This window comes from Poecile atricapillus, chromosome 20 (genome assembly GCF_030490865.1).
Source record: "Poecile atricapillus isolate bPoeAtr1 chromosome 20, bPoeAtr1.hap1, whole genome shotgun sequence".
Lineage (NCBI taxonomy): Eukaryota > Metazoa > Chordata > Aves > Passeriformes > Paridae > Poecile > Poecile atricapillus.
In genome coordinates, this window is record NC_081268.1 from 3,730,649 (window position 1) to 3,749,295 (window position 18,647).

General features: G+C 49.2%; 1 protein-coding gene across 2 annotated transcripts in view; it reads right to left on the reverse strand.

Moving 5' to 3' along the window:
• Positions 1-18,647, reverse strand: part of COL5A1 (collagen type V alpha 1 chain) — a 138,040-nt gene that overhangs the window by 83,984 nt on the left and 35,409 nt on the right. For both annotated transcript variants that reach the window (XM_058853626.1, XM_058853625.1), the window contains exons 3-4: positions 18,102-18,315; positions 17,355-17,517 (exon numbers count right to left, since the gene is read on the reverse strand). In XM_058853626.1, coding sequence (XP_058709609.1) covers positions 17,355-17,517; positions 18,102-18,315 — 377 coding nt within the window. The remainder of the gene's footprint in view (positions 1-17,354; positions 17,518-18,101; positions 18,316-18,647) is intronic.

The following is an 18,647-nucleotide window of genomic DNA, read 5'->3' on the forward strand; positions in this document are numbered from 1 at the left end:
ACCAGACAGAGCAGCCGGTGCCTAAAGAGCCTCCTTTGGGCTCCCAGAGTGGCTGCACTACAAAATTGGAATGCAATTGTTGAAAGTTTGGCTAAATAATAATAAATTAAAAATAACGAAAATAAAAGGAGCTCACACACAGCCGTGACTCAGCTCCAGATTCCTGGTGGTTTGGCTAAATCCAGCTGGATGTTTGGTCCCCATCCTGCTCAGAGGGGCTGCAGGGTTGGATGGGGCTGCTCTGCTGTCCCAGCTCTGGGGTTACCACAGGAACAGCTCCTGCTGCTCTGGGCACTCAGAGAGGAGCCTCTGCCCAGCCCTCTTTGGAAAATACAGCTTCAATTAAGCAGAGCAGGGAGAGAAATCTCACCAGAACTAAATGTGGCTCCAGACCCCCTCGAGGGCTGGGAAAAGTTTCTGGTTTTTGCTGCATCTCTGTGTGAGGACTCCAGGAAACCCCTGAGCCCAGTCCTGCACCCCAGCCCAGCCAGGAGCATCCCTGATGTTGGGCTTGCAGAACACAAACACAGCAATTATCACAGCCCACCAGCCTCTTCCCCTGACCACAGCAGCAAGAGGGAAATCAGCCCTCTGGCTCGATGGTAATTAACCTCTCTGGTAATTTCTCAACCTTTCTATTTTACAATCCCTGGGAGGAAGCCAATTTCCCATCATGTGAGGATCCATGAGCTCGCTGTTCCTCCTGGCTGCTGGGTTTGAAGGAATAAGGCAGGGGAGTGTGGTCCCCTCCTTGTCCCCTTCCCTGAACCCTGGGACTTCTCCCTGCTGGCTCCAGCACCCAGCCCTGCCCCAACACAAGACCAAATCCTATTTCTTCCACCCATAACTGCTGGATCCTCGGGCCAGCAGCCTCGTGGCTGTTGTTTAAAATTAAATTAAGACTCATGCCTTAAAATTAAGGGGCTTTTTGGAGCAAAGGGCTGCTTGCAGAGCCCACAGAACACTTTAGGTCTGTCTGTGTGCTATCCCAAATCCAATTGTGAGCAGTTTAGCAGGGACTCCTCACTGGAAGGGAAGGACAAGCCATTCCCTCAGAGGGGAACAAAAGCCAGATGGCTTTGCTAATTCTGGAAAGCTCTCCTGAAGGAGCTGTCGCTCTGCCAAAACCCAAATACCAGTCAAGGACTCCATGGCAGGGCAGGAGGCACCAACACAAGGTTCATTTCCATATCCAAGGTGGATACTTCCCATCCCAATGCCAGAGTCAGTAACCCCTGCCCTAAAGCAAACACTCCCCGGCAGGCACAACCCCGAGCACCCTCTGAGCAGCTGTGGAGCCAGAGCTGATGCCAAAGCCCTTTTTTTTGTGATCCCAGAGCTCATTCCCAGAGGCAACACCCCCAGGATTCACCCCAGGATGGATTATTTACATGGCAGTGCTTTCCAGGACCCAGACACCTTCCAGCTTCCCTCCCTCAATGGGGGAAAGATTTTCTTGCCTTCCCAAGTTTGTCAAACCCATTAATCACATCTGGCTCTTTCCTGCCACTTTCCCTGGAATCCTCACCAAATGCTGACAGCCCCAAACCCCTCTGCTCCCTGCAGTCCCCTGTGACAGCTCTGAGCTCCCCCTTTCCTCAGCTGCCCCCTGCTCCCCTCAGTGTCCCCTCCTGCCCCACAGCTTCTCCTCCAGGGACCAGGGGTGCCCTGGAGACAACAGAAAAATGTAAAAGCCTGACCAGGCTCAAATGGACATTTCATGATGGGGCAAGAGCCCAGGCCAAGCTCCAGGCTCCCCTTCCTACCCAGCCCTGCTTCCAGCCCAGCCACTTCACCCGAGGCCTCCATCCTTTCAGAGAAACACCCAAGCTTTGAAGATCCCCAAAAGCTCTGGTGCTGCTTCAGGCTTCGTATTTCACCCTCCTCAGCCTTGCCCTGCCTGGGGGGCTGCAGTGCTGCGATGAAGCACTGCCTGCACACCCTGTCCCAGAAATGAGCTTTGCTTCCACCACAGCAATCCAACTTCCCCAGCCCTCTGCCAGTGCCCAGACCTTGGAGATTGAGTCTTTGTCAAAAAATTGACCAAAAGAGTGGGAAAAACTCCAGCTCAGGCAAATTAACCACGTGTCATTTAATTCAGATCCAGGAATTCTGGGGACACGGGGCAGAGAGCAAAACAATCCTTGAGGCAGAGGCAGCTCAGAGAACAGGGAGTGTTGGCAGGAACACAGGAAAAAGCAAACCTACAAAGTATTTACTGCAAGGCCATCCTAGCAGTGCATTTCTCCAGGGGTATTTTTGGGTTTTCCAAGCTGGAAGAGGCACTGTGGGAAGAGCAGAGCATCCCTCAGCAGGGCTGTCCTACCCAGCCCTCCTCCATCCTGGCGTGGTGGGGCAGAGCACAAGAGCCACAGCTGGGATTTCCTGTAGGAAATGGGAAGATTTAAGGCAGGGAACACAAGCAGGAAGAAGTGGAGTGAGGTTTGAGAGCCCTGTCCCTGCATCCCGGGCCAGGCAGGCCCCTCCCAGCCAGGGGACGTGTCCAGCTGTCCCCTGACTCATGTCTGGAGCTCCAAACCACCAGACGTGGGCTGTGAGCTCCCCTTCAGAGCACAAAAGTGGTTTTTCAGTGGTTGTTCAGTGTTTGCTGCAGGGGATTCCACCAGAGAGCAGGAGCCACCCTGAGGAAAAATGATCCCACAGCTTCTGGTTTTCCTCCTGCCTGACATCAGCCCTGGGAGCCTGGTGGCATCACCACTGCAGCCCTTTGGGACCAAATATTGGCAAGATTTGGGTTTTCACTTCCACTTCACTTTCCCTGCTCAGCCAGCTCCTTCTTAGAACAGGATTTGTCTGCATTTCTCCTCCCCAGGCCCACGAGCTCCTCGGTGGGATGGGGAGGTACGGCCAGAGAGCAGCAGCCAAGCACTGGGGACTGCAGGAAAGGGAAAAGGCGGCCAAGGTGCCTTAAAAAAATAATAAAGCTGCTAAAAACACCCAGAGAGAGAGATATCCTTAAATCAACAACCTGCTCAGCCGCCCTGCTTGGCTATTTTTATATATTTATGTCTGTTGAACAAACCACAATTTATCTCCCGGGGTTTTTGGGTGCAAAACAATCGGTGCTGGCCATGGAAAGCAGGATGGGGCTGAATGGTTTCTGCAGTCCCAGTCTGGAAGGGAGGGTGGACTGGGAGAGGGGCTGCTGGGACAAAAGGCTGCTTTATATTCCCTCCTTCTCTCCACCCTGGCCAAACCCTGTGCTAGCACAGGCAAAAATCATATGAGAGGCAAAAATAATACCAGAGGTTTCTGCAGCTCTTTTGCAAAGAGGGGAAAAATAATGGCACAGTTCAGGTTTTTAAAGGGCAAAGAATAGAAAGAAAGGAAAGAGGAGCCCCCTGACAGTCCCACTTCTCTCCATCCCAATAAAGAGAGAACATCACTATAGGAAAATGAAACCCGAGAGCAAAGTCAGTCTTTATATTTGCAAAATGAGCATTTTTAAACTTTTCTTTTTTTAATTGTGTGCTCTGAGCAGATGGTCTGAGCCCCCCCAGCAGATCAGAAACACATGTGAAGAGCCAGGAACCTGAGCCACAGGTTTTTATTAAACTGTAGTTCAAATTTCATCCCATTGAAGTGAATATTTTCTCTCCAAAGCAGCAGCTGCATGGTGGGTCACCCCTCAGAGGTGGTTTATAAATGTCCACACATGCAGCTGCCCCTGCCTGGGTGTTCCCTGGGTGCTGATAGCCCTGAGGGCTCTCAGTGATGCCACAACCAGGTGGCTGAGGCTCATTTTGCTCTCTAAGCCTGGATATTTGTCCTTGTGACACTTTCAGATGACTTCAACCAGCTCCTCCACTGAGAGAGGAAAAAACACCCAGATTTGGGTAATTCTGGAAGATTTCTGTCCCTGCTGCAGGACAGGAGCTGGAGCTGTCACCAGAGGTTCTCACTGCCCTGGGTTGGGAACCTTGCACTGGATCTAATTTGGATCTAATTAACCCATGCCACAAACCAGGCTTGTCTGGAAGAAATAACTCCTCTCTGGCTCAGTTTGGAGCTGCTGGGCAGGGTGTCCCTTCGATTTCAGGGGGAGAAGGGAAAAAAATTGGTAAAAAACCTTCCTGCAGAACACCCTCCCAAAGTGTCTCGGTTTTCTTTGGCTGCTCCCAAGCTGCCATGAACACAGCAAAGAGTCTGACCTGCTGTTCCCCTGTCCAGTTTTGACTGAGAAGGAGGAAACTGGGTTCTGAGAAGAGCTGGAAGGAGAGGAAGGCAGGTTTGGGGTGTGCTTGGCACAGGGAAGGGGGGAGTGAGGTCAGACCTGGGTCCTCAGCAAACCTCTCCTGTGTGGGGCATTAATGGGGCCTCCAGTCACAACCAGCTCATTTTTAACCCCCACAAGGAGCTCAGGCAGGGCTGGATCTCTCCCTGCAAGGATCTAACTCAGAGGAAACACTTGGAGTAGAGCTGTTGTAGGCATTTCCTAGAGGGAAACACCTTCACTCTGTGTTTACAACTGTTTGTCCCTAAATATTCACCTCATGGGCACCAGAAACCACGTGGAGTGATTTCATCTGAAGGTTTAAAGCCAGCCATGAGGAAACTCTCTCCTCTCATCAATTCATTAGGATAACACTGCATTTTTTTGGCTGCTTTCCCCCCAAAATCAAGCCCTGGGTGATCCCTCTGTGCAGCCGCAGGTGTGTCCGTCTATCCCAATAATTCTTCCATCTGATGGCTGATTTCAATCACTTGTGACAGGGAAAAGAGGCTTGGGATAATTAAACTGCCATAAATGTCATGGAAACAGACAGCTCAGGAAAAGAAATCATCCCTCTCATCTGATCAGACCCAGGCACGCACCAAACATCTCTTTAATGTCCCCACCACCCCTTTCATGTCCCCACCAGAAGCTGAGACAACCACGAGACTCAAATTAGAAGGAATCCAGGCCTGACTAATCCCAGAGCATCTCTGAGCTTCCCAATTCCCACAGCCACTGGAAAAAGATGAGCTGAGGCACCACAAAATGAGCACTTTTCCTTGCCTTCGTGCCTATCCATGGAAAAAAAAACCCATTCTCCTCAATTTTCCAGCCCCAAGACAGATGGAGGAAGAAAGGGAGCATGTCCAGGTCTCAGCTAAGGCAGATTCCCGAGGGATTTCATGGGATACAGCAGATCCCAAGGGTCTGTGGATGGCTGCCAGCAGATCCAGGCTGGCACTGCCACCCAGGTGACCTCAGATGAGCCTTTCCAGCGGCTGCTCCATCTGTACAACACACTTGGAATCATTCCTGCCCCTCCTAACACTGCTTGGAGTTATTTTTTCCCCTCTATGACCACACAGCAGCCTGGCACTCTGTGATTTCTGCCTTCAAACTCCTCATTTGGTGGCTCCAAATCAGCATTTATGTCATTCTACACACAAATTACAGCCCTAAGAATAGAGGCCCCACAATCACCATGTGCTCTCACTGCTTTTGCATCCATTTTTATGGATGTGGTCCCTGAACAGCTGTTTTTTCCTTCTCCCCCTCCAGAGGATAAATTCCTAGTGGAAATCCAGAGGATAACTTTGAAAGGAATCCTTGAAAAGCTGCTCAAAAGTGAGTTTTCAGGTATTTTTTAATCAAGGCACCCTCCATCTGTTTATAATATTAATCCCAGCCCCTGAGAGGGACTTCATGGCAAGAGATCCCTCAAACCCCTGAATCTATGCCTCAGATACCTCTCCAGAATTCAAACATTGGGTTTTTTTTACCCTTCCTTTAAGTTATTCTCTATTCCAGAGCTTTCACAAAACCACCAGTGTGAAAAACCCCCTCAGCAGCAGTTTTTCCAGCAGTTCCTTCCCATTATTTTCCAACAGGAGCTGATTTGGCTCAGGTACATTCACACGGAGTGGTTTTGTTCCCTAATTGAAGCATCAAGTCAGATTATGCTTCTGAAGCAGCAAATGAGACTATTCACCAAAAAAAAAAATCTCTTTATCCTTGCTCAAAGCATTTGCTTGCCTGGATATGCTTATGCAGGATAACTCAGGGAGCACCTAGAAATGGGATTTTGCAATTTTAGCCTCATCTTGACAGACAGCAAAAAGAAATTTCCATGCAGGGACAAAGCAATGGGTCAGGGTGACATGGTGGGGCTGTCCCTGAGAGCCACCCCGAGCGTCCCATGTGCCAAGCAAGGCTCAATCCCACGGACAGCATCCCAAAAACCTCATTTAGACCCTCTGGAATCACGGCCTGCACGTTGTGGGAGGCATTTCCACAAATGAGGAGAGGGTCAGCCTGACCTTCAGTGTCCAGCGTGGAAATTTCAAAAAAGAGAAAAGGAAAAGAAAAATCCCACAAAAGCCCAGGCCAGGCCTGTGCAAAGTGAATGGGGCCAAATGAATGGCTGGCATTGTGTGCCCTGCCGTGCCAGCCCTGGAACTGGCACTGAACAATGCTGGGATGGGGAGAGGATGGGGCCAGAGGCAATTCTGAAAGAATCCCCTGGTTTTGTGTGCGGGGTACCCCGAGTAACGCTCAATGCCCTGCGCTCCACAGGCCAGCCTCAAAAAGAGATTTGCTCCATTTTCCTCATCCCATTCATTAGGGATCCCTGGAAGAATCCCAAGGCCCCGTTTCCCCTTGTCCTCCCCTGCTCTCTGAGCACCAGGTAGCCCAGGCCAGCCCGAGCTGTGCCACCGCTCTCCAGCTCCTGCTGTCACCTCTCAAAGGTGACAAAGGTGACATCCCCAGCTCAGCAGGGCTCCAGCAGCCCCACAGCCTGGCTCTGTCCCCATGCACAGCCCAGGAGCTCAGCAGGGCCCCGTTATCCAGGCTCCCCATGGGGAGCTGCAGTTCTCCTTGGAGAGGAGGCGCAGTCTACAAAAACTCCAGCTAAGCCCAAACTCGAGGCTGCCCAGCCTGCACTTTGCTCCTGGTTCTGCAGATCCCTGTTCCCCATTTCCTTCACCATTCCATTCAGTGCTGCCTCTCTCCATCCCCCCAATGTCACCACCTCACCCAGGCCCTGCTCACACCCGTTCCAAGTTCCCTCTGTCCCTCCAAATCAAATAATCAGCCAATAACCCAGAGCTCCAGGGCTGGCTTTTTCCTGGAGGAGTTCTTTTTCCATGACATATGTGTGAACCATCAGGGATGGTTTAAAAACAGATTCCCCCTCATTACAAGCACAGCACAAAGCTGCTCCATTGTGTCTTCCCCCTCTGCACCCTTCCCTGGCTCTGGTTTCACGTTGATTTATTTCCCTTTCATCTCTGGAAAATGAGGAATTCTGCTGTCCACAGGAGGATGGATACGCCAGTGGATTGTGAGGGGTTCTCTCACCGCAGAAAATACAGAGTAAAGCAAAGTTGTATTGAGTTACTCATTTGAGAGCTCACTGAGCCAAAGTGGAGGCACTTGCTTGGGTTTTAGTGTTAATAAAGGGTGGCAGAGTCTGCCTGGGAGGTGTTGATCCCACAGATCCAGAGGCTTTCATTCCCACCTCTGGCCACAGCAGAGGTCAGGGATGCAAAGGGAAGGAGAGGATTTGGGAAAGGCGGTGAACAAGAGAGGCTGGAGGAGCAGCTGCTCTTTGGACAGAAAGGGAAGGGCCAGGGAAGAAATCCTGAGATCCCAGAATGGATTGGGATGGAAGAGACCTTGAAAATGCTCCAGTTCCACCTGGGCTCACTCCCAGTGCCAAAGGGTGGCTCTTGGATTCCAGAGCACATCAGGGCTTCCCATTCCCACCCCACAGCAGCTGGAGCCTCCTGAAGTACCCAAAACTTGCTTTCACTCCATCTTTTCCCCTCAGAGCTAAATTAATCTGGAAGTGGAGCTGCCGTTTCCTCGGCCCCACAGACAGGATTTCCACCCCCAAGATCCACCCTGAGCTTTCCTCCACACCAAGGTGGCTCAGGATCAAGGGGGTTTTGTGTGCACAGAGGCTTTTAATCAGCACTTGGAACATTTTCTGTCCCGGGAGGTGAACACAGAGTCCAGGTTTTATGGATTAAAGGTAATGGGGGGAAAATAGACCTGGCTGCCAAAGTTATCTCGGGATAGAAGTGGGATTACACCCCTCAGCTTGGGGAGATCTGCTGACACACTCAGAAAATTGAACTGAACACCAAATTTTGGTTGGAAAAGAATTTTCCTGCATCTGGCTGGCGACAATCACCCAACCATGGAACAGGGACCTGCTGGGACCACCCGAGGAGGAGGCTTTGTGCAGGTTCCTGTTGCTAATCCCCACCACTGCTGGAAATTTTGCTGCTCAGGAAAGAATGGAAAGCTGAGCTGGTGTGCAAACATAGGTGTGACACCTCTCATCCACACACCTTTCTCCCTCTTTTTCCAGGAAACTAAAATGTGCCCTTTGCTAATGTTCACACCCCAAAGTATTTTTTTCAATTGGGTTTTTATTTTTTTGTCCATGAAAAATGATTTGGGTTTCATTTATTCCATGCAGCATCTGCCACCTCAAATTCAGCATTTTAAAAAAAGTAAAATCTTCCCTTAGAGTTGGACTTGGATGATCTTTGGTGGGTCCCTTCCAGTTCAGGGTGTTCTGTGATTTTTTTTTAAGCATTGAATCTGCATAGTTCCATGAAATAGTGCCCCAAATCTTCATCCCAAGTAAGGGAGCTGGGTTTGTGCCCCCTGGGGCCTGAAGATCAAGTACAAAGTTCATCCCAGAGATGAGGTTCTCCAAAGCAAACTCATGAATAACAGGATTGGGTGCAGTGGAGGCTGAGTATCCCCAGAGCTCGGATTTCACCCTCGGATTTTCCCATTCTGAGCATCCCCAGCTCGGATCTCACCACCCTGAGCAGCGAGCTGGGAGAAGGGCAAACAAAACCTGCAGATAAATTTGCTCCTGCGAGGCATCAAAGCCTCAGCAGAACCCTGCAGCGTTTGCAGCCATTCCAGAGCAGAGAACAGTGCCCAAAAGTCACTTTCAGCACTGATTTTCCCCACACTTTCCCCTGCAGTGGCCAAAGCTCTGTTTGTTCAAGCAGGTCTGACCTCCTGAACCCCAGCCAGGGCTGGCTGTGTGTGCAGAACAACGAACTCACACTCAGAGACTTTTTTTTCCATGTTCTTGCAGGGGATAGAAACCTCCCAGACACCCCAATCCCCATCCAATCTTCTGCATAAATCATTAGGAATCCCCTCTTCCAGCTCCCATCCCGGGGGGATGTGTTTATTGGGAACATTTCCATTTCAGCCCTCTCAGCTCTGTCAGAGCGAGGACTACACCTGCACGCTGGGGATGTCTGGAGTGGGCTTGGATTTTCCTCTGGGTTTTGGCAGGCAGCCCAGACTGCCTCCAAAAAGAAAGAAAAAAGGAATAGAAAGACCTCACCATGTGTGAGGAACATGTGTTTCATTTGTTGGGGCCTGAGTGACGAGGGAATGGGGTGAACATGGAGTCAGCCCAGAGGTTTTTAGGTTGGGAAGGAATTTTACTCTGTCCTGGTATGGGAAAACCTCTCTCAGAGAAGTGGCAAAAGGCAGGAAAACAGCAAAAAAAGATCAAAATTGTAGAGAAGCAGCAGCTTGAGCACCACCAGATTGACAACAAACCCTGACCAGCCTCATCATCCTCTTCCTCCAGCTCCTGGGGTTTGGCTCAGATGAGCCTTTACTTCCTACAGATTCACTGCAACAATCCAAACCCACCCACCCTTTTGTAAATAGAAAAGGATCTTTTCTTATTTACAGGCTTCTGCTGCAAAACATTAACTTTTATTCAAATAGGACTAATTGGTGAATAACCTCCCACGTAGAATGAGGCTCCCAAGTGAGCAGGGAAGGGGAACATGCCCTGGTTTGGGCCAGGGCGCCCTGTCACGCTCTGCTCCCAAAAATCCCTTTTCCATCTTGCTCAGGGATGCTGCCAAAAACGTTCAGCTGGAAACTTCTCCCCCAAAGCACAAGGATTTGGCTTTTCCCCCCTGCTCAAGCTGAGGAAAATCATCTTTCCCCAACACATCCATTTGCTGTTCCTTCCCGAATCCCTTTGTGGTGCTTTTTCCTGCCCCTGAAACTCCATCCTCGTCCCTGCAGGTCCCCCTGTCCACACCAGCCCTGCAAACCTTGGAATGATGTCACTGGAGAGAGGAGCAGCTTTCCAGCATTACATCAGCCTGTCTGGGCTCAGCAATCAGCCTCCTGCTCCTCAGACTTTCCATGGAAGAAATCCATCCCCCTCCTCCCTCCTCCCATCCAAGGAAGGGGGAAACAAACTCCAAAGGGAGCCCGTGCTGGAAGAGTAATGACCCCGCACCTCCGAGCATCCATCACCCCAAACGAGCCTGGGGCTGCTCCTGCCAGCACTGAAACAGAGAACTGTGCCAGGGGGATGTCAGGAACAGCCAGACACAGCTCCTCAAATCCCACAGAGTCCCTGGGGGGATGGAAATTGCTCCGAAGGATGAGTTTTGCTTCCCAGAGATCTCTTGGTTTTCCTCTGAATTTTCTGCCCCACTCTGCAGGAGGGACCCAGGCCAGGGGAAGGGGGTACAAGCTGTCCCCTCCAGGCCAGCAGGGATGGAGAGCCCTGCAGCATCCCTGCCCATGGCAGATCCAAATTTCCCCTCAGAAATCCCTGCCCATTCCCTTTGGAAGATGCTCCTCCAAACCAACTCCGCTGCAGGAGCCCCTGGTACCCAACCATCAGGCTACAAACTGCTTATCTGAGGAATAATAGCAAAAAAAGGTGTTGATTTTCCACTGGCACATCCCAGCTGCAGTGACCAGGAGCAGCAGGAGGTCAGTGGTTCCTCAGACAGGGATGAGGTCCCACATCCTCCACCAGGAATTCCCCGAGGGCATTAATCCTGGATCCTCAGCCCTAAGTGCCCCATTTCCTCAGCATTTCCCACCCTTTGCTGACAAAGCCCTCAACAGTGCCATCCTGGCCCAAAAACTGCCCAAATCATGGAATTCCAGACTGCTTTGAGTTGGGAAGAACATTAAAAATTCATCTTTTCCACTCCTGGTGGTGATGGTGGCACCTCCTAAAACTGGGCCTTAAATCTGGACAAACTCTAAGACCACGCAGCTTCCTAAGGCTGATGTTTCACTTGGAACTCTGAAAAGATAAATGATAGACTGCAGGAGTGTTTGAAACATCAATAAAAGCACTTTTATGATCTGTTTGAACAATAAAGTGCTTTGTAAGCTATCAGAGGCCTGCAGGCATTCGATACCAGCAAACTGCACTAATTATCCACACATGCCAACACAGTTGCTACGACAGTTTATGAAATGGAATTTACCACTGACCAAACCAAAAAAACAAACAATCCCCAGAAAAACCTACCCAAAAATAAAAAAAAAAAAAAAAGAAATTAAAATAAAACCCAAAAGAAAAAGTGTATTTTGTAATCATGACTAACGAGGCTCCATCATTACAGGCAAGGCTGACCCAGTCACCAAGCTTGAGTGCAGGCCAGATGGCTGAACCTGCAATTACCCAGCGAATCGAAATGGAAAACAAGAGTTTCAGCAGAGTGTATGCAAACAATCCAGCTGATGTTTCCAGCCAGGCTCTCACTTTCCTCGCTGGCACCTGGCACGGAGGGGTCAGAGGAGGCAGCGCCAGTTTGGGGTGGAAATGAAAGCACAGAGTCACTTTTACAAGCCGCTTTGCAATTCTTATTCTGGCCCAGGTGCTGCCCCTCCCTCCCTGATAAAACCAGATGACGTCCCTGGGCACCTGTGTAAGGTGATGCTGTGGCTGAGCTGTTGCCAAATGGGGCCAAATTTCACATTTTTGATCAGATCGACTGCATCGCTTGGACTCCGGTCCCAAAAACCTCCCCGTTAATTGCAAACCCATCCAGAGGCATAATCCTCAATAATTGCAGACATTTTCTAGGCAGCACTGCTCTCCTGGAAGAGCCCAGAGCTGTGATTTAATCCATATGTCTCAAATGCACCGTTTTAAAGAGGATCCTTTGGAAAAAAAAAAAAAAAATTAAAAAAGAAAAGGCAAAGCAGAAGGAATGACGAGAAAACCAGCAAGCAAACTGAGAATTATTAGGAGACTGGGGAAAGCTACAGACATCTTCAATAAAGATCCCTAAATGCTGGCTCAGGAGGTTTTATTTTCCATCCTCTCACACCGTGGTATATGGTGGTGGTGTAAAACATCCCCTCTTTGCACTCCCTGAAAGACTCTGCAGCAAAGGAGGTGAAATCAGATTTGGCAGGGCCAGAGGAGCAGGCAGCCAGCTCTGTAAATTACCTACTTTCAGCAGCTTGCCAAGGCAGGGAGAAAGAAATGGGAACATGGATCCGTGGTGCATCCTGACAGACAAATCCAGGTTAATAGAAAAATACTAATTTTTAAAAATGGTTTTTGAAGCTTAACAAAAATTTCATCAGTTTGGGCCTTTCCTCTCTCCTTCCTGAGCCTCTGGGTTGAGCGCACATCTTGCAGGATGAGCTCAGGGGAGCTGTGGGGATGCTCCTGCTGTGAAGATCACAAAATCCCAGGATTATTTAGGTGGGAAAAGGCTCCAGGATCGAGTCCAGCCTGTTCTGATGCCCACCTTGTCACAAACCAGGGCCCTGGTGCCACACCCAGGTGTTTCTTGGACACCTCGAGGGATGGGGGTTCCAAACCTCCCTGTGCAGCCCATTCCAAAGCCTGACCACCCTTTCCATGAAGAAATTCCTCCTCAATCAGGGAATTTCTTGCTCCCCATCTAGCAAAAGTGTTCCCCAGCACCCTGGCACTGCTGTTGATGTTTGCACAGGACCCTCCTGCCACCAGGAACAGCCAAGACAGAGGTGCTGAGCCAAAATTTGGTCCATATGTGAATTAGATGTGAATTTAAGCCTGAGTCTCCCATGATTCGTCCCTGGGAGCTGGGAAAGTCTAACTTAAATTACCACCAATTTCTCCAGGTTTGCTGCACCCCAGCACATCAGCCCTGGGAGGAGAGAGAGAGTAAATCTCCTCCTGGAGTAGACAGAGTTGTTTGATGTGTAAACAGCAGATCTGTCTGCAAGAGGAGGCTCTGAAACTTCTGCATCCCCAAAAACCAGCAAAAAACACCATAAAATGCACCCACATGTACAAAAATGTGCTTTTATTTCTACTCCTTCCACTAAAGCAAAAGCTTTTGATCCAACCTTACAAGCTCAGAGCAAAATAACCTACAGGACTTGGAAAATCAGAGCACTTCTCAGAGATGAAAACACCACAGCCAAGAGCATGGGGAGGGAAGGAGAAAGCCCTGACGAGAGTGAAATGAAATCTGGGATTATCAAGCGCAGGGATAATTGTTTTTTTAAGTGTAAACAAGGCCCAAGATGAAAAGAGAAGTGGCATTTCAACCCCAAGAGCACCTGAAGGGCCCCAATGTCTGGGCTGGGAGCATTGATGTGTCTGTCCTGCTTTGTCCTGTGCTGCCTTGGAACTCTCTGCAGCCCTAAGAGCACCTCTGGCACCCTGCCCGGCCTCTCTGGCTCATCCCAAATCGCTTTCCTCCATTTCTGATGGCTTGATTTCACTCATGGTCTTCAGGAAAACAAAAAAAAAATCACAAAGGAGAAGAGGAAATCAAAAGCAGCATCTTTGAGCACCCTCCAGGGTGCCATGTCCCATCCCAGGACAGGCTTTGGCACGATTTTTGTCAGCCCCTCCTGGCCACAGGTGCCAAGATCAGAGGAATCCACTTTTTTTTCTTGGGGTTTTACAGTACCAGCTACACCACTGAGACACAGTTATGGCACTCAGCTGCACGAAATTAACTCCTCTTGTCTTCTAAAGGAGCCAAAAGTGACCTTAAAAAGCAATATATTCATGCCCTGAGCTTTTCCACACAAGGGAAAAGTCAGTTCAGCCACTCCAGGCACTGCTGCAAACCAAGAGGGTCAAAACCCCACTTAATGTGTGGGACAAGGCTGCAAAATTTCACACAGATGAACCAAAAATAATTGGCTGCAAAAGCAGCCACTCGTTCCTAGGCTGTCCTCAGCAATTCTGCCAAAACCTACTCAGTTTTTTACCCATGTCCACAGCACAATTTAGTGATGCCAACTCTAGCTCTGGAGCCAGGGGCTGTACAAGGCTTTTATCAGCACACAGCAATTCCTGATGGGCAAATCAGGAGACAAAACGGGAAATCCAGCAGGAAAATGAAACAGCAAAGTTTAAACAAAGTTCGTTTTGCTCATCAGGCCATCCATGGAGTAACACAGAGTAAAACAGGGCTGGGCCCCCGCCCGCTGCAGAAACCAAATTTCTCATTAAATTTCTTCCCAAACACCCTCACAAAGGGGTGAAATTCAGCCCATCCAGCCCAGGGCTGGAAACATTTCCCTGCCCCACACTTTGGGGCATCACTTTCCCCACACAGAGATCCCCCAGCTGTGGGATTAACCCTGTCCCTGCTGGGGTCCAGGTGGCTCCTGGGACAGACCATGGGCAGCAAATGGCCATCCCCAGGATGCTTTGGGAAGCCTCTCTGGGTTTCAGGCTGAAAATGAGCTTTTTTTCTGTGAAAAAGCCTTTCCCAAGCTTCTCCCCTCTCTCTATTCACACACTCAACCACCAGGACTTGGTTTCTATTTTATAGTTAAAGAAAAGCACATTAAAAGGAACAGTTCATCCCCCTAAAACTGAGACACATTCACTTGACTTCCCCAGTGCTGCTGCACTGCAGGAACACCTCTGACTGCAGCAGAGAGAGTTTATCCCCCACCATGGGTTGGATTTTTGTCCTTCCCTCTCTCCTGTCAAAAAAAAAACCCTTTGCAGTCTCATCCCCTCAGACACAGTTTGAAACCTCCCATCCCTGCAAGAGCTCCTCCTGCCATTTGTAAACTCTTGTTTTGGACAACAAACCCAGCACAAAACCTGGCTTGTACAACCTGGGCTCAGGCTTGGCCCCTTGTCAGCCCTCCCCAGAGCTCGTACAGAGACCCTCACAGCTAATTGAATTTTAATGAGAGGAAGTCATTTTTCCACTGGAAGAATGTTTAGCTAGAGAAATATTTTGAAATTCCTCTAACCTTTCCTGCCAGGCTTTTTAAAAGTTTTTTTGGGGTTTTTTTTTTTGCAGCAGAACACGAGTGAGGAAGTTCCCATCCAGGCTCTTGAGCTGCTCCCCTCACAACCCCAGCCAGGCCCAGCCTTTCATTAATGACAATTTCCAAAAACAAAACTCTTTGGGGTTGGTTTGGTTTCAGTCCTGACAAGGAGGATATGAGTTCCCACAGCTCTTGTGTTGAGACAGAGCCAACCCAGTCCTGTCTCCACTCCCACCTCTCTGGGATATTTTCATTTCCAGCAGAAGTGACAAACACATCAGAGCCCGTGGATGCAGAAAACCTCCTTGGCTGGGCTTTGCAGGCTGGGGACAGCAGCAGCAGCAGCATCTCCTGCATGAGCTGCAGAATTCCCAGCTTTCCAGGAATACAGAAACCAAACAGCTCACAGCCCTTGCCCATCGTTCCCAGCCTGCAGTTTCTGCTTAGCCTGGCAGAAAGGAGAGGCCAAAGGAAATGGAGTTGCTGAGATATGAAGGAAATTAAGTTCTAGTCCACTGCTTTCAGAAAAACTTCTTCCACCCCAGTTAAAGCTGCTGGTGGCTTCAGTGCTGTGTGAGGGGGTGACCAAAAACAAGGATAAATATCAGGACTAGAGGGGGTTTATATCCATCCTGTGTAATATCAGGACACGTAAGACAAAGAAGGGAAAGTATTTTCTAATTATCCAGCTCTCATAAGTGCCACAAAGATCATGTAGCTGCAGATCACAGCCAGAACAGACAAGAGGCTCCTTTCTACCCCAAAACTGAGGAGGTCCCACAGCCCTGTGGGGTCAAAGTCTCTTCAGCAAGGGACCCATGGCCACGGAAAGGGCTAAAAGAGGAGCAGGGAGAACCCATGGACACTTGGATTCAGTTCCCTCCCTGGCAGAGGAATCAGCTGTCCCAAAGTCAGGTGAGCCCTAAAAGCCACCTGGGAATCCCCCAACATTCAGGGGCAGTTATGGAAATCTGTCTTTGCTATTTTACAAAATGCAGGTGCAGGTTTTTCATCCAGCCTGGATGTGACACCAAGTCCTTCCAGAGGATCTACTGGACCTGGGCTGGAGAAGAACTCACCACTTTTATGTAACAAGTCAAAACACAGCATCCAGTGCTGAAATATTTGGCAGAACATCCAACACTTGCGAAAGACACTCCAGTGCCCATTAAACCCAGCTTTTACTTTCCATTTTAATTGTTCAACTTCCCAGGGAACATCTCTTAATTTAATACAATTTCGATATCCAGGCCTCGCTCCGTGGCTGGGATTTTGGCAGATATATTCAGCCCAGGCATTCCTGCTCTGTTTACAGCAGACCAGCTCCCAGATGTTGGTAATATTAAACAGACTGGAACTTTCCCTCTGAGTGACAGCAAAATGCAGGCAAGACCTGGCTTTGCTATGGTTCTAATTAGCCTGGGATTGGAGATATTCCCCATCCCTTTGCTGGGCTGGGGAGGCCCAGGAGATCCAGCTCTTCCTCTAAATAAATTCCACAAAAATAAGGAGCTAGACATCAATAGGGCTTGGTTTACACCAAGAACTTGGTGCTGATTTTAGGAAGCAATTCCAGCTCACAAGAAAGATCAGGAATGGGATTCTCATCCCCAGGAAAGCCTCACAAGTGCAGCAGAGTGCAGAAGTTGATTTTGCCAGGGAAATGCAGACATTAAACAAGCTGCTGAACTATGGCAAAAAGCTTCTCCCATCTGTACCTTGTCTATAAATAATGCTCTGCCTCTCTGCTTCCATCACAGGAGCTCACGGGAACATCCCACCCCGCTGGAATTTGCTTTGCCTTTGGAAGCAGAGTGTGGGAGGTGACAACCAGGCCAACCAAGCTGTCAAGGAGAGTCCCCTCGTGTCATGGAGCAAAAGAACCAAGAATCCGTGGCCAGTGAGTGGAAAAAGAGCAAATTCCTACAGCCCCAGGGTGAACTGTGACTTGGGAGGGAGCTGCTTCCCTCAGCCTTCATTCGCTGCCCCTGCAGCTCTGAATCCCAGCACGGGCACGAATGAAAACCTTGTGAGCCCTTCCCAGTTTAAATGTGCCAAGAGCTACAAAATCCCAGTGTAGAGATGGTCCAGAACCCCAGCAAGGGCTTGAAACCAGAGAACCAGAGCAGCTCACTCCACCAAGGTCACCTGGCCCCCCAATTTTCATCATTACTACCAAAAGTCAAAATAAAAACTTAAAAATCACAAACAACAGCATCCTCCTATGCAAAGGAAAAAAAAAAAACCAACAAAAATTTCAAAAAACGAGCTGGAAGTGTCTCATCATCCCTGTGGAACAATTCCAGAGCTGCTCCTTGCCATGGCTCACCTCAAAGACCTCCTCATCCAATATCCTGGTGCCGAACACGATGATGCCGTTGACGTCGATGATGGGGTGCTCGCTCCGGTCCAGGAACTTGGTGATTTTCTTTTTACAGTCCAGAACCAAGGTGACATTTTTCTTCTGCACACTCAGAGCCACTCGGTGCCACCTGTGAGAACACAGCCCACAGACACGTCAGGCACAGCCCTGGGCTCTGCAGGACAAGGCAATTTGTATTTTGTATAAAAAATGAACTTTCAGGAATTGATGTTCTGCGAAGCTTCTTGGAAATCCTCCCTGGGCAGAGCCTAAAGGGTTGGTTGGCAAGAGAAATGCTGATTGACAGCTTTCATCCCTCCAAAGCGGGCAGGAGAGGGCCAGCTCTGGCTTCAACAAGAAGCAGGGATAAAACCACACTGATGCCTCCCTTTTCCACCCTCTTTTTAAGCCCTGCACAAGTCTCAGCATGGATTTTGCAAGACAAACTGATTTTTGTTAAGGCCCTTCGCAGCAAAATCAATGTTCCTATCCCCACAAGTACCAGACAGCAGAGCTGACTGCTCATTTACAATTCTTACAGATGTCAAATTAATTCCCCAAAGACCAAAATGACAGACTGGAGCACCAGTCAGCAGCCAGGGGTGTGCAAATACATTTCTATAGGCACGATTCCTATTTTATACAATGTTCAACATGCTGGCATCCATACAAACAATGAACTGTTTTTTCCTTGGTGCACAAAATGTCACTTACTTGCCATCTGCTAGGTTAATGCCTCTAAAGAGAGGATAGTCTTCTGGGCCTGGCTTTCCTGTATGGTCTTCATACAGGAATACAGGAGATCTACCCAACTCCACACCAATTTGCTGGATCCCTTGCTCATTGTAAATTGAGATCAAGAAGGACTGACCTCCTTTCTTCGCTTTTACAGTGGTTAGAATGGAGAAGTCCTCTGGGAAGGGGGAAGCTGGAGTGGAAAAGCAAAGAGGTTAGTGAGGTTTCCTCGGAAATAATCCCTGCATAAACAGCCCTGTTGTCTGAGAAGCCGTGGCTGGCTTGTCTCCAGATGTGTGCACATCAGCAGCCCTAAAATTTATACAGGGCCAGGTGAAGATGTGGCTTTTCCCCAAATCCTCTGGGGTGAAACCCCTGAGCTGGGGAAACAAAAGTTCTGCAGAAGTTGTTGCCTCAATTTTGTATTATTTGCACCCAACCCTTCCGAAGAAGCTCCCCTAAAGATTTTTTGGACACAAGGCAAAAACTCTCATGGGGTGCTCCAGATGAATTTAAGTTCTTGAG